The sequence below is a fragment of the Pimephales promelas genome, chromosome 15, assembly GCF_988280905.1.
Source record: "Pimephales promelas chromosome 15, fPimPro1.hap1.1, whole genome shotgun sequence".
Taxonomy (NCBI): domain Eukaryota; kingdom Metazoa; phylum Chordata; class Actinopteri; order Cypriniformes; family Leuciscidae; genus Pimephales; species Pimephales promelas.
Genome location: NC_142783.1, coordinates 10169952 through 10185229, shown reverse-complemented (window position 1 = coordinate 10185229; position 15278 = coordinate 10169952). Strand labels below are relative to the sequence as shown.

Here is a 15278-nt window from a genome sequence, read left to right as displayed (position 1 = left end):
TGCTGTTGTTATTTCTGAAATGTTTTGCTTGTTTACCTAAAGAAGTACTTTTTTAAAAAAACTACTATTGCTGATCATTTACTCACCCCCATGTCATCCAAGATATCCATGTCTTTCTGTCTTTAGTCGAAAATAAATTAAGGTTTTTGATGAAAACATTCAAGCATTTTCTCCATATAATGGACTTCAATGGGAACCAAACGGTTCAAGGTCCAAATGATAGTTTCAGTGCAGCTTCAAAGGGCTTTAAATAATAATAAGGGTCTTATCTAGCGAAACGATCGGTCATTTAAAAAATATATATTTTTTTTTTTAAGTTTTATAAACACAAATGTTCGCCTTGCTCGGTTTTGTGATGAGCGTTCTTGACTCTTCTGTTCAAACTTCAAAAATGAACAAATCTTTTTTCAAGTCATGACTCGAAGGGTCCTAGATAAGACCCTTATTCATCGTCTGGTGTCGTTTAAAGCCCTTTGAAGCTGCACTGAAACTCTCATTTGGACCTTGAACCGTTTGGTTCCCATTGAAGTCCTGGAATGTTTTCATCAAAAACCTTAATTTCTTTTCGACTGAAGAAAGAAAGACATGGATATCTTGGATGACATGGGGGTGAGTAAATTATCAGCAAAAGTTTTTCTTTAAAGTGAACTACTCCTTTAATGGTAAGCAAGTTAATATTGTGTTTCAGAACTCAATACTGTTGAGCAGTTGAACAGCAAGAAGTTTGGGTTGAGAATATATATATATATATATATATATATATATATATATATAAGAAATTAATGCTTTTATTCAACAAAGAGGCATTGATTTGTTTAAAAGTGACAGTAAATAGATTTATAATGTTACAAAATATTTCTATTTCAAATAAATTGTTTTCCTCAAAGAATCCTGAAAACAACAACAATATGAAGCAGCAGAACAGTTTTCAACATCTCAACATTTAATTTCATCATGTGACTGAAAACTGGAGTGTTGATGCTGAAAATTTAGCTTTGCATCACAGGAGAACATTTAATTTGACAATATATCCAATAAATAAATCACAATCTTATTGTTTTTTAAATAATCAAATAAATTAAGCCTTAATTGGTGAGCATAAGGCACCTCTTCCAAAAACGTTTAAAAGTCTTACCATCTTTTGAATTGTTGTGTATATATAACATAGACTGTTTTTCTAAAGTTGTAATGTTTCCAACACCCTTTTTGGACATGGACCATGCTAGTGCTATGATATTCTTTGAAGTTATCTTAAGTACACTCTGAAATACTTTGTACAATGGGCTGATTTTCCTTTTTTTAAATTTTTATTTTGAGTAGGATTTCGTTTTCCCACAATGTTCTTTCGTTTGTGCAATCGGCATTGTGAAATAAATCTTCATTGAAAGGGTCATATAATATCTGAGAGAAAAACACAATCATATTTTATATTCAGGAAAAAGTTGCTGATGGAAAAGCCATTTATGTGTCTTTGTGGGAACGTAATGAGACTGAGTGAATGTAGCACTTTAATTTACTCCCAACAATTAGGTGAACGTCAGCCACTTACTGTAATTAAATAAGGCATTAAGATTCAGAGTTGTCGGGAAGCATCGAGTGGCATTCCCAGGTGGGACGGCCCACTGTCCTCTCAGGGCATTGCTTTCAGCCGCCTAACCGCATTTACAGCGATCTGCTACAGGACCTGGGTGAAACCATGGCCCGTTGACTAGCAACGCTGTAGGCATTTGTCTAATTCGGGCTTCTGTCTCCTGGGCTACAGCCTGTATAAAACCCTCTGTGCTTTCAAGGCCCCTCGAATGTTTTCGTAAACTTGGATGGAGACGAGTCGCATTGGAAGCAAACATCAGTAATGAGCTGGCACACAGACTCTCTGGTTAACCAGACTGTAATTTGGGGACTGAAAAGAACCTCTCATCACTATTGAGTATTTGTTTACCACAGTTTAACTCTAGTGTTTCTGCACAGAGACTCTCTCTCTGAAAGACGCTTTAACTGTTGCCGTTCTGATCTTTGTCATATTGGACGTGTTTTTTGTCTCATGCCCTCGTATAGGTTCCGTTGTAAAACCTAGTGAGCTGTCTCGCCTACATAGTCAGCATTCTAACTGAAATGGAATATTTCGAAGATTATGCATAGTATGTACCATTTGTGCAAAAGGATGAATTAAAGTTGATCTAAAGTGACAATTAAGAATGTTACAAAATATATATTTTTTATTTCAAATAAGAAATCTGACCCAAAATATTAATTTGCTCAAAAATGAAGAATATCACATTTGAACTGTTTTCAACATTGATAATTATAAGAAATGTTTCTTGAGCAGCAAATCAGATTTCTGAAGGATCACATGACACTGAAGAGTGAAGACTGGAGTAATGATGCCAGAAATTCAGCTTTGATCACAGGAATAAATGAAACTTTAAAATATATAATTAAATTGAAAGCAGGTATTTTAAATTGTAGTAGTATTGAACAATATTACTGTTATTACTGCATTTTTTGATCAAATAAATGCAGCCTTAACCAACCCCGAAATATGTTTAATGAACTTTTTCCCTCTGCTTTGTCCGGATTCTTTTCTTTTCTTAATTGGCGTTAAGTTGTTCACTTTTGAAAAACTTTTGCTCACCCGCATGTCATCCAAGATGTCCATGTCATTCTTTCTTAAGTCGAAAATAAATTAAGGTTTTTGATGAAAACATTCCAGGATTTTTCTATGCATTTTTAGCATTTTTCTCTATTTGTGACTCTCCTGTTCAAACTCATTCATCAAAATAAACAAATCTTTTTACGAGTCATTTGGTTCATTCAACGAACGAAACGAACGAATTGACTCGGAAAAAGATTCGTTCATTTTGATGAACGAGTTCGAACAGGAGAGTCATGAACTTGCATCGCAGTACAGAGCAAGGCGAACATTTGAGCTTATAAAACTTAAACGTCGTTATTTTTTTTAAATGTGCGATCGTTTCACTTGATAAGACCCTTATTCATCGTCTGGAATCGTTTAAAGCCCTTTGAACAGTTTGCAGTTTGTACTGAAATTGTCTTTTGGACATTGAACCGTTTGGTTCCCATTGAAGTCCATTATATGGAGAAAAATGCTGGAATGTTTTCATCAAAAACCTTAATTTATTTTCGACTAAAGAAAGAAAGACATGGATATCTTAAAAGACATGGGGGTGAGTAAATTATCAGCAAAAGCTTTTTTGAAAAGTGAACTACTCCTTCAATAAGATACTTTTTTTGGGCCAAATTTAAAGGCAACATTACATTGTTTGCTTGTCACAATACTTGTGCTCTATGCATGATAAATACAATTTTACCCTAAAATTAGTTCAAAAGGGTATCTTAATAATGCTGCCTACCTGGGATGCCTTAAAACACTCCCTGCGTAGTTGGCTTACTAGATTTTGGAACAGAGCCATTGCATTTGTTCTGATTGAATTTGTAACATGATGGTAATATCAACAAATAAGACTTCTAGGTCTTCTGGTGCATGTTTTCAACATTCGTTTTGTCTCTCGAAGCAGCTGTCAGCAGTAAAATTAAAGAACAATATGCTCTGGAAGCCTTTATTTACTTCATAATGAACTCCCTACATCACAATGCCAGTAAAGCCGACTGCAGTCTCGCCCATCACATCTCGCAATACTTCTGGGAAAAGGCTCGGAACAATGGAGAGATTCCTGTGCGTATGAATCTTGTGTTTTGAAGTCGAAACAGAATAAGTAGGTGCTATAGATTCTTTGTGTTCCTCTCGGTTGAGGTTTTTTATGAACGCCGGACTGCTAGAGCGATAATGATCGATGGCTTGAAGTGCGCAAAACAAAAATCAGAGAAGAATGCTCTTTTTATTAAAAGCATACATCGAGGATCTGCTTATTTAAAGCATGCTTTCTATAGAACAAAGTTTTGAATTGATTTCTGATGCATTCAAGTCTCGTCAAACTAGGACGAGACTCCAACCTTGTTTTGATATAAACGCAGAAACTCTTCACTCGAAATCCCAGTCGTAGCATCAATATTCAAGCATCCTCAAATTACCTTAGCCGAGTATTGTTTGTGCATTTACACGTTTCCCCTCACGTTAATTGTAGCGCCGTTTACCCCGATCCAGACGAATCATGTTTATTAATAAGATGGCTTGTTAATATTTAGACGTCGTGAGAACGTCGAGAGAGATCTCTTGTTGTCTTTGTCAGCAAAACGAGGAAAGCTCCGCGTTGCTTTCAAACCTCTCCAAGTGTATCAAACTCCAGCGTTACTCTTCATTTTTTCAGTGGAAAACAACTTCTTTGGAGATTCGCCTTTGGACGCCTAATGCATATTTAACAGCAAGGAGGAACGTTTTAATAGACAGTGTCAACCTCGGTTGAGGGAGTCTTTCTGATTAATTTTACATAAGGCCTGGCCTTTATACTCCACTGAGTGGCTGTTATTTCCCCAAAGGATTCACTGATGTGCCGAAACACCTTTACAAGTAGTTTTGTGCTGGCAGTGAACACACGAGACAATGAAACAGGAGCCATGATGTCTAGTTCAGTAACTATAGCAGCCTGCCGAATGCCGTCAGAGGATGAGTCAACAGCCGTTCCAATCAGAAAAACAGTGTTGTTGACGACGTGCTCGGTTGTGGGGTTAATTCTTAATGACTGTTTTTCTCCTCTGAGCTTTAACATGCCTCGTGTTTGGAGTCTCAACTTCTCCAAAAATCGTTCTCAGGCCCATTTGCGGCACGCTGATAATCGCTAATTGATTTCATTTAGGCCGCGTCCCGTTGGCAGGGAGGTTGAAGGAGTAGTTCACTTTTAAATAAACTTTTGCTGATAATTTACTCACCCCCATGTCATCCAAGCTGTCCATGTCTTTCTTTCTTCAGTCGAAAAGAAATGAAGGATTTTGATAAACATTCCTGGATTTTTCTCTATATAATTCACTTTACTGGTAACCAAACGGTTCAAGGTCCAAAAGACAGTTTCAGTGCAAACTGCAAACTGTTCAAAGTGCTTTAAACGCTAAAACAACATGCGGGTCCCAGGCACTCAAAAAATGGATAATCAGGAGAAGGCGAAGGTTAAAAAGCCTTTATTGAATTGCTTTAAACGATTCCAGATGATGAATAAGCGTCTTATCAAAAGAAACGATCGCTCATTTAAAAAAAAAAAAGTTTACGTTTTATAAGCTCAAATGCTCGCCTTGTTCTGTTCTGTGATGCGCATTCGTGACTCTCCTATTTGAACTCGTTCATCAAAATGAATGAATCTTTTCCCGAATCAATTCGTTTATTTCGTTTGTTGAATGAACCAAATGACACGAAAAAAGATTTGTTCGTTTTTGAACGAGTTCGAGTAGGAGAGTCACGAACGCGCATCACAAAACAGAGCAAGGTGAGCATTTGAGCTTATAAAACTTAAACTTTGTTTTTTATCGTTTTTTTTAGCGATCGTTTCGCTTGATTAGACCCTTAATCATCGTCTGGAATCGTTTCTAAGACTTTTGAACAGTTTGGACTGAAACTGTCTTTTGGACCTTGAACTGTTTGGTTCCCACTGAAGTGCATTATATGGAGAAAAATCCTGGAATGTTTTCATCAAAAACCTTCATTTATTTTTGACTGAAGAAAGACATGCATCTTGCATGACAGGGGGGTGAGTAAATTATGGGCAAATATTTTTAACTGTCGGGTCTCAGGGAAATACTGTGCTGAAAGCAAACAATCAAATGGAACGAACCATGTAATAGTGCTTAATTAGGATAGAAAAATATCCCAGTGTTTGTTTTACATTTCCAGATGATCATTTCTGTGGTGGTTTGCATTTACAATCACGTTAATGGTTTTGGATATTAGGTACATGCAGTCAATGTCAGTTTGACGTTTTTGTTACTTTTGTACAATATACAATTGCGGTGCACTGTTTGATGTTCTATGTAAAATCTGTGACCTGAAAGCAAAACCAGCCGAGAAGCACTTGATTAACCGACATGAATTATTTAGTCCTAATGGCACATGGTGATTATGTTCTGCTTAGTGTGTTCTTGTATTCTGCTAATTATAAGTAATGCAATTAAAGGGATAGTTCACCCAAAAATGAAAAGTTTATCACCACTTACTCACCCTCATGTTGTCCCAAACCTATTCTGTTAAGATATTTTGAAGAATGTTTGTGACCAGACAGTTGCCATTGACTTCCATAGTATTTTTTTCTTCCTGCTATGGAAGTCAAAGGCTACCTTCAACTGTCTGGTCACCAACATTCTTCAAAATATCTTCTTTTGTGATCAACAGAAGAAAGTCAAACAGGTTTGGATCAACATGAGGGTGCGTAAGTGATCTGTGGGTGGACTATCCCTTGGGTCCGGGTTCCACTGTTGCTTATTTTAAAATGCTAGATTCATTACGAGAATCTCTCAATTGCGCTTTTTTCCCAAAAGTACTGCAAGAAATATTTTTGTTGAATTCAAGATACTTCAGTTCCAAACCGCTCAAGATGTTCGACACAGCGCTATAGCATTAAGTGCAGTAGACATGGCCTAAAGACCTCTAAAATCTGTGAGATGACAAAGTGTTTCTTTTGTGGTTTCAAAACACTTGTAACAGAAGACGAGAACTGGATACTATAGAATCAAACCCGGCATGTAAAGAGCCGCTGGATATCCGATACGTGCAGGTGCGCGCGATGGCTTCTGTAAGCGAGTGATTGCTGTGGTCAGATTACCATGCCAGTTAGAGAGGGCTATTTTGTCCTTTAAAGCTAATGTTTGGATTTCCACGTGTTCTGCACACTGCTCACACTCACGCGACGGCTTCCGTAACTAACCTTGACGTGTTTGCTGGTACGAATGGCAGGCGCATGATGTCATTTGATCCCTGTTTTTTTTTTTTTGTATGGTTGAGCATTTCTCTGCGCTTTCATGGACTTGTTTACATCAGCTAACTCAAATTTGAATGTTTAAAACCGTAATCACAAAACGCATACGTGTTTTTTTCCAGTTAGCTGTTTGGGAAGGTGCTTTCGGAGCCAGGTTGGAGACAGACTGTTTGACTCCCAGCTTCTTCGCTTATTGTTTACATATCAGAAATGTAGATTTTGAAGGGGAAATAAAGCATTACAAGGGCCTTTTGGAAAACACTCCATTTCTCCTGCGGTGAGCTGCGGAGCCACAGTTGGAAAAGGAAGCCAAGGTTGAGGAAGAACGCCAATGCAGCGCGTCCAGTTTTCCTGTTTTCCTCATTCCGGGCATTTTTACGTTCTGTTTTCCCTTATAGCCCTTGTGCGTATCATGTTATAAATATTTGAAAGTAATGTTCTGGCTTATGGAAATGTTGCATTCCTGTCGAGGTTAAATCAATACGCCGGGCCGGTTTTGGCTGTGGCGAACAGGTAAAGCCTTGTTGCTGGAATCACTTCATTACGGCACAATCAAAACAGCCAAGTAGTCGACGTCCGCTTATCTGAAGATTTCATATTTTTTACCCTTGAAAGCGCCCGAGGCTGCAGACTGCAGAAAGCGGGTCACGTGGAATCGCCTGATAAATGTAGCAATATTAAAGCATGAAGAAGGATTTTTTCCTTTTTTTGGTGTGGATTGTTTACACAGTATTTTCTTTCTGCGATATTCTTCCTATGCTTTGCCAATTCCTCCAAAAAAGCAAATAAGAAATGTAGGAGGCACTCTAACAGACTTCTACATCAAAATGTGCCAGTGTCTGCAGGCGAATGAGGGTTTCGGATGTAAAGAATGCAACTTTGGTGTTATTTATTGATATTTTTTGATGCATCAGAATTAACGTTGTGTTTAGTCCTCCAAAACGTACATTTTGAACGACCACAATGCCATTACCATTGTGGAATATTGAATATAGCGGTCTGGTCATTTTAATTTAGTTTTTGTAATGTAATTAAATTAGTGACTTTTCTTTATGTGCAAAAGGTCTCACATCGAGCTGTACGACATGAATGCCAGCTCATCTTTTCATGTAAATTGTCATGCAAAAATGTTACTTTGTAAAGAAAATGCTCTCATTATCACTATTTGAAATCTATATTTGATCTAAAATGATCATTTTTATCAAGCTTGTATATTTAAGTTCAGTAATTTCACTTAATTGTCATTTAAGTGAAATTACTGAACTTAAATACACAAGCTTGATAAAAATGGTCATTTTAGAAGAAAATTTCAAATGGCATTTAGAGGCTTTTGCATCTGAACTCTTCATTTGCAAAGTACTGTTGTCTGAATCCGAAATGCCTTTATTATTAGTTCTCTTCGTTGCTGAGGTGGTCTGAAAGGCGTCTCGAGCTCACGGTATGAGGGGGCCATTCATTATCGGAGCTGTTTGTCTGGATTCCAGCTCCGTAATCCTCCTCTTTAAATACACTTACATCAACCATTGGCTCCGTCCCTCGTACACAACCCGCTGCCTATGAATTCTGTATTTTCATGTATATTTCCATCAGCGACGGCTTCAAACGGTGATATATCAGAGGCGCTGGGTTGGCTGGCTATGATTTAAAGATGGTTTGTGGCCACTCTGATGGTTTGTTGACTGGGTTTCCACGTTACAGAAGTCGGGTCTCTTCGTGTTATGGGACTATTTATTGTTTCCCACTTTTAATGTTATGTTTGGCTGACTGAGACTCCATGGTTAAGTGTTTGATTATTTTCTAAGAAGCTCCCTCCAAGTTTGCATGAGACATCAATGCCGCTCTTTGTCATGTAGAGAAGCATGTTGGATACGGTGTGTGGCACAGGAGCTCCATGGGAGAAGTGGCACTTTTTTTTTGTATTTATTTTTTACTATGGAACATCAACAAATGTCGTCCGTGGCGTTTTACCGAGCAGATTTTGAGCTAATTAAATTGAAAAGAAAGTTGTTCATTTCAAATGAAATGCATTTTTATGTTAGGCTGAATTTCTTTTAAAAAGTACAAAAGGGAATCCAGCAACACTTGTGGTAAGGGGAACTTTAAGAGTTTCTAATTGTAGGGATTGGCAACGATTAATCGCGATTAATCGCATCCAAAATAAAAGTTTGTGTTTACATAATATGTTTTTGTAGTGTGTATAATTAATATGTGCTATGGAACATCAACTAATATAAATATGTGCATGTATATATTTTATATATATTTATTCACAATTAATATTATAAATAATTATAAATATTTGATATATTAATCACACATTTTTCTTAAATATATACATGCATGTGTCTGGGTATTTATATATACAAATTAATTATACACACTACACACACATATATTATGTAAACACAAACTTTTATTTTGGATGCGATTAATCTGGATTGCGCATAAATATTTTGTATTTAAAGTATTTTTCAGTTTGCATAGAAATGAATGCTAATGAATGAGACGATACAATGATCTAAAAAAAAGTAGTATTTAGTTTGAGATCACTATAAAACAGTTTTTTCATTGCAAAGTTTTTCAGGGCAAATTATTATGAGCATAAAAATTTTTAGTTTTAAAAATTGCATTGGAAAATGAACACGATTTTGACTTTTTTTTTTTCTTTAATAACATCAGCACTGATGATCATGATAAGATGTTCCAAAGAGCAGATCAATTTGTCACAGAAATAGGGTGCAATTTCAAATATTTCATTGTACACCGTAACGTTTCTTTATTTGTAAAGTCAAGATTTGGTCTCAGACTTTGAGGGAAAGCATAACAAAAAAGCGGCATGATTATAATTTGTTCTCGTTTCTCTGTTTGCTTTGAGCAGCTCCAGCAGAATTGAACTTCTGCATCACTTTGTCTCATATCACATTACAGCCTCGTCCTCTGAGGAATCAAGGCTCATTTTTCTTCACCATTCAGTCTGTAATATGTCTAATTATGTTTCCTTTACTTGTTCATGTCTTTTTTTTTTTTGACACACCATCCGTTTTCATTGATTTTGGTCTCTCGATGCTGTCCGGTCTTGAACGGGTAATTATAGTTTTTAAGACAGATTATCGCACGCATTACGTTTGTGACAAACTCACGTTAAGGAAATTCACATGTCCTGAGAGATGCGGTGATTTGGTCCTATAACGCGTCACACATGGCGTAAATTATTCCAAGGCTTCTGCTGCCAATACGCCCGTATAAAAACGCGTCCGGCTGATAGATGTCCTTGATGTTGAAGCCAAGATAACGCTTACTCCACCCTCCCCCTCACAAAATTAAGTTTTGATGATCTAAAACAATGCAGTTATGAAAGCAAAAAGCATTTTTAAATTGTCAGTCTGCTTGATGCCTTTTAATTTTCTTAACTTGAAAATGAGTGATTTTAATTTCTCTTTAATTAAAAAAAGCCCTAAGCCTGGCTGTAGATATTGCATTTCATGAACGTTTAGCTTTCTTTTGAATAAGCTGGACATCTCTGACTGCTCTCTCTCTCTCTCTCTCTCTGAGGTTTGGTTACCCAGGTCTCGTTTCGTCCATTAATGTTGTTTTTCTAGCGTAAAAGAGAGATGTGATTATCAATTAGCTGAATGAATCCGCTCAATCCAGGCCAGGACATCAGCGCTCGCTGTAAATGAGAAGCACATGTCACCTCTGAGCCGAACAACACGCTGCTAATTGATTAGCGACGCTCTACGAAATTCGCCAAGAGCTTGTTTAACATCTGTACGTGTTGCATGTGACGGCCGTTTGTCACCTGAAGGAGTTTGTGTTTGCGTAAACGTGGAAATGTGACGGGATGTTTGTGCTGCTGCAATGCTCTCTCGTTTTTCAGGGTCATGCTGGGTGCTACATATTGAATTGTGACTGTTAATGTGATTTTAATAATCATTGTAGGATATTTTTCAGCTTCCTATTATCTAGACCACCACTGCACAAGCATCGTCGCTATTAATGTATCCTACTTTAAGTTAAAGGGTTAATTCCAATCATGAACCCTATTAGCCCTGTTTAACTATTTACCCTATCCTTAACCAAATATAATATGCCATTATAAATGTAAAATGTAATTAATAAAGTCAGTCGTTCATCAGAATTTTGATGGCTATCCGTCCTCATTCAGTGTCTTTGTAAATGACAGTCCCAAGTCTTTACATAAGATGCTTTCTACTTTGAGGGAATCAATAATTTTTTTTTTTTTTTTTTTTGCTATAGGGAAACAAACTTTTTTTTTTTTTTTTTAAAGCCCCATTGAATTGGCATTATGTTTTATTTTGTATGTTTGAAAAAACCTAAAGCTGAACACACATAAAGAGAAGAATTGGTAACACTTTACAATAAGGTTCATTAGTTATTGCATTAACTAATAACGAGCAATACAATTGTTACAATTTTAGTTAATGTTAGTTCATAAAAATACAGTTCATTGTTTGTTCATGTTAGTTCACAACCAATATTAACAAATACAACCTTTGATTTTAATAATGTATTAGCAAATGTTGAAATTTGACATGCTGTAGAAGTGCAGATCATTCTTAGTTCATGTTGTCTAGCTGATGTACATTATTGTAAAGTGTTACTGAAAAATGTAAGTTTAATTGCTTTTTAGCTTATGTGAAGATATTATTTTTTCCATTTTGATGCTGGACCAACTGCTACTGTATGTATAAAGCAATGCAAGACACTTGAAATAGATGTTTAGAAGGTTTATAAAGTTTCTAGAAGGTATTCTACTGTAATATTTTTTCTTTTTTCATTATTGTTAGCAGGCTCTAATATAAAGCCGTATATTCAAGGTATAACGCTCCTCTGCGGCCTCGTGTTTTTGGATAACGCCTTTCTGTGTGCCGACAATGATGACAAAACCATGTAGCTCGCGCTGTCTGGCTCCAACTCTATATCATGCCTCCATATGTTTGTCTAGAAAGCCCTCCGATTACGTCGACATGAGACACTTGGTGAGGAAAATACTGTAAGTACGTTCTCTGATTGCTTTGTCAACAGTGTTTTGTATTTCTATTTCCATGCGTACTGTGCGATAAGATCAGGATTTGTTTGGATTTTACATGTTAGTATATTTTGAATAGCTGAGGTATTCAAATAGGTTTTGCATAGATTGATTTTTACATGTGGTTTTTTTTTGGTGTGCTGTATAATGCTGGACTCAATTTTCACTCCCGGTTTTGCTCTCACATTATGTGATACCCAAAAAAAAAAATTGATATATCCCTTCTATTAAAAGCTCCATTCAATTGCCATTTTATTTCCAATCGCATGTTTGAAAAAGCCTAAACTAAGCTGAACGCAAACAAAGAGCGTTGGCATGTTTTCATTCATAAGGATTATTGTAAGCTCCCTAGTTAACCAGGTTTGTGCATTTATCAATTACCATTAACCCCCACAAATCCTACACATAATATCCAGCCATCCCATTTTTTTTTTGAGCTGAAGTTTTCCACATCTTGTTCTAATGTACCTCTGTAAATTGAAACAGAGCGAATGTTTATACATCCAGAAGTGGTTTTTCTCTTTCTTCGGTCTTGTCCCCGCTACAGAAGTTTTTTTTAAGTTACACAAACATGTCAGCAACTTAGCATGCACAAAAACGTAAACACGGGCGACGTTTAACGTTCCCGCGCGCGTGCGCCGTCGGTTATCGACCCGCTTGACTCCTGCGTGACCCGACGCTGAACCACAGTGAAATGAAAATAATTTTTCACAGCACTCACCCCAGAAAAAGTTCTGCTGACATGGAGTCACCGAGCTGAAAAGACTGTTAGACGCCATAGCCACACGTCGGCTCTCTCCTCTTCTGGAGGTCGTGGTGACCCTCGAAGTCCTAACCTGGGAGCACAAACCATATCAATGCATCTGAAGGGGAGAACACACAGCTACAAACCAACTAAACCAGCCTGCACGGTCCCCTGCAGTCTGCAGCCGAGGAGAGCGCTCAGGCACAGATATCAACGCATATACGAGTGTGGTTAGAGCATACTTACTGACTTGTTGGGTCTCTGTGACTGGGGTTGACCCACTCCGATTAACCATTTACGCCCCAGTGGCTCCCTCCTATCGTCCTGGGGAAATCTCGTGCACCGCACTTGTGGTTCTGTGGTTGTTTGTGAGGGGAATGAGACATTCTCACAATCCAAAAACGTGTAAGCTTTAAAACACACTTTTTTTTTTCCCCCCCTCCTGATGGGCTGTTACTGGAGAGGCTGGGTCATGTGTTTGGTGACATCAGAGGAGTGAAGAGGGCTCAGCCCTCTTGTCAGTGGTCCTGCGTTTCCTACTCTCATCCAGCGGGATGCAACCTCAGCTCCCGTGAATCCGAAAGGAAGGGGCTGGGATTTTCAGCACTTCTTCACTCTTTTAACTCCTTCTCTGTAGTGTGTTTTTGTCAAATAAAGCATGGCATTTTGCATGTAGATGCACAGATAAAGAGGGAAATAAGTGCTTTTTAGCTCAGTGGGATGCAAGAAATGAAATGATTTTTTCCGTTTTGATGCCAGCCGTCTAGTGCCGGTTTGTGCTTTATATCAACTCCAACTCCTCTTGTGTGGTTTCTTTCTCTCTCTGTGTCTACGTTGCTGTCACGCTCTCACAAATCTTCCTGTACATTTCTGTATTTATTATTTCTGCATTCTTCCCGCATGGGTGGTGTTTAGTCTCCAGGTGTGTCTCTGCATAAGTTGCATAATCGCCTCTTTGAGAAATGACAGTCTGGAAGGGGAACCTGCGTTCAGTCTTGGATCACGTCTGCCTCTCGTAACGACCGTGATTCATCCGTCTGTTTTGCGCGCCTCGCAGGTTTGGATTTTGGCACGAGTATGCGGCTCAGGTGTTTGTGTAAGCGTGGAAAAAAAAAACACGCTCTCTCTCCATGTTTTGGGGTCATGTTAGGTGCTAGCTTGAATTTTGAGTGTGTTCAAAATTACACTTCATAGTATCTAGACCAACAACTGAGTTGAAGGGAGGGACTGAGCTTTAGCTGCTACTGACCAGAATATTACTCGAGGGTAGCACCTAGCAACCACTCATAACAGCCTAAAGCACTCAGAACTGCCTACGTTTGCCTAGACTGCTGTATTATGAAATGGTGGTGCGTATGAAAATAATGAAAATCTCAGCTCAGAGGATGTGGTGTGGTTATAACAGGAAATGGTTCGCCCACAGCAGGCCATTCCCTAAAAGTCTTCTCCGAAGGGGGCGTCTGAGAACAAGGGTGATGAGGGACAACAAATGTAAGCGCGATCTGTGCTTTTATTGCAATTTGTAAGTCAACCCAACACATTTTTTTTTATTTCATTTCGGTTCAAAATCCAGTGCTGCATTGTACATATTAAAATGTTATTGTATGATAATGAGGGTCATTATGGAGTGGAGTGGACCAGATTCTCAAACTTTTAAACAATTATTGATTTCCTGAAACAATTAACACAACACTATTACCGCCCACATGATGGGACGTTTGTGTATATTACCTAATGATAGTTAAAGTGCCCCTATTATGCTTTTTCGTATATAACCTTTCATAGTGGGTAATAGGGCTGGGTAATAAATATCGATTTCTCGAAATTAATCGATACTCATTTTTACGAACAGATATCGATTCTTGAATCGATTAGTCATCCTGTTTCATTTGAATGAATGGAACATTGTATCGCGGCTGCGCGCATCCAAAAAAAAATCGCAATAATCTTTGTCCTTTGTTACTATTGATATGAAACAAAATCTCAATTTTCAAATTACGTCCATTTTCTTTAGAAGTTCAAAAACATAAATAATGTTTTGGCATTATTATTTGGCATTAATAATGTTTTTGGCAATGAGATCTCTGGGGCAGCTCAAGAGAAGCAGTGGCGCTGATCTCTCTTCCGGGTTAATAATACCAGTCACAGCGCGAAATAAACATGAACGAGCTCTGAAAGTGTGTTAAAAGATAGAGTACAACTTATCGAAATCCGTATCATGTCACACTGATTCGCTCAATCAGCATTTTAACTGTGGAAAGACGTCAGTTAAACAGCTTGATCAATGTCATGTATCATCATATTTATCTCAGAAAACCCACATACACTCGTTAGTCAGCTAGAAAAAATAACTCTAGAGAGGAGCATTTTGCTAAATATATACACCATATTACATAGGCATTATAATCTTAATGTTCTTCAATATTTAATGCATATTTGAATAAATCTGGCAAGTTTTTATGACAGCCACCATTTAAATGTTTATATTTTATATAATCTTTTTATTATAAAAAATAAATAAAAGTGTAATTTAAGTGTTTGTATAGCTACAAAACAGTTAATTATTACCTTCATATTAGGCTAATAGGCTGCAACTAGACTCCCATAG

General features: G+C 37.5%; 2 protein-coding genes across 6 annotated transcripts in view; one reads left to right on the top strand and one right to left on the bottom strand.

Annotated features, from left to right (window-relative positions):
* runx2a (RUNX family transcription factor 2a) overlaps positions 1–13073 on the bottom strand; it is an 84697-nt gene extending 71624 nt beyond the window's left edge. The window contains exons 1-2 of one of the 3 annotated variants that reach the window (XM_039660853.2): positions 12917–13073; positions 12647–12761 (exon numbers count right to left, since the gene is read on the bottom strand). In XM_039660853.2, the coding sequence (XP_039516787.2) occupies positions 12647–12704 (58 nt within the window). In that variant the 5' untranslated portion in view covers positions 12705–12761; positions 12917–13073. The remainder of the gene's footprint in view (positions 1–12646; positions 12762–12916) is intronic. The other 2 variants (XM_039660854.2, XM_089120094.1) reach the window with 2 other exon arrangements.
* supt3h (SPT3 homolog, SAGA and STAGA complex component) overlaps positions 1–15278 on the top strand; it is a 208886-nt gene that overhangs the window by 15399 nt on the left and 178209 nt on the right. Inside the window, exon 1 of one of the 3 annotated variants that reach the window (XM_089120095.1) lies at positions 11821–11889. The exons of the other annotated variants lie outside the window; for them this stretch is intronic. Within the exon in view, the coding sequence (XP_088976221.1) occupies positions 11864–11889 (26 nt within the window). The 5' untranslated portion in view covers positions 11821–11863. Of the gene's footprint in view, positions 1–11820; positions 11890–15278 lie in introns of those variants that run through there. 3 annotated transcript variants of the gene reach the window in all.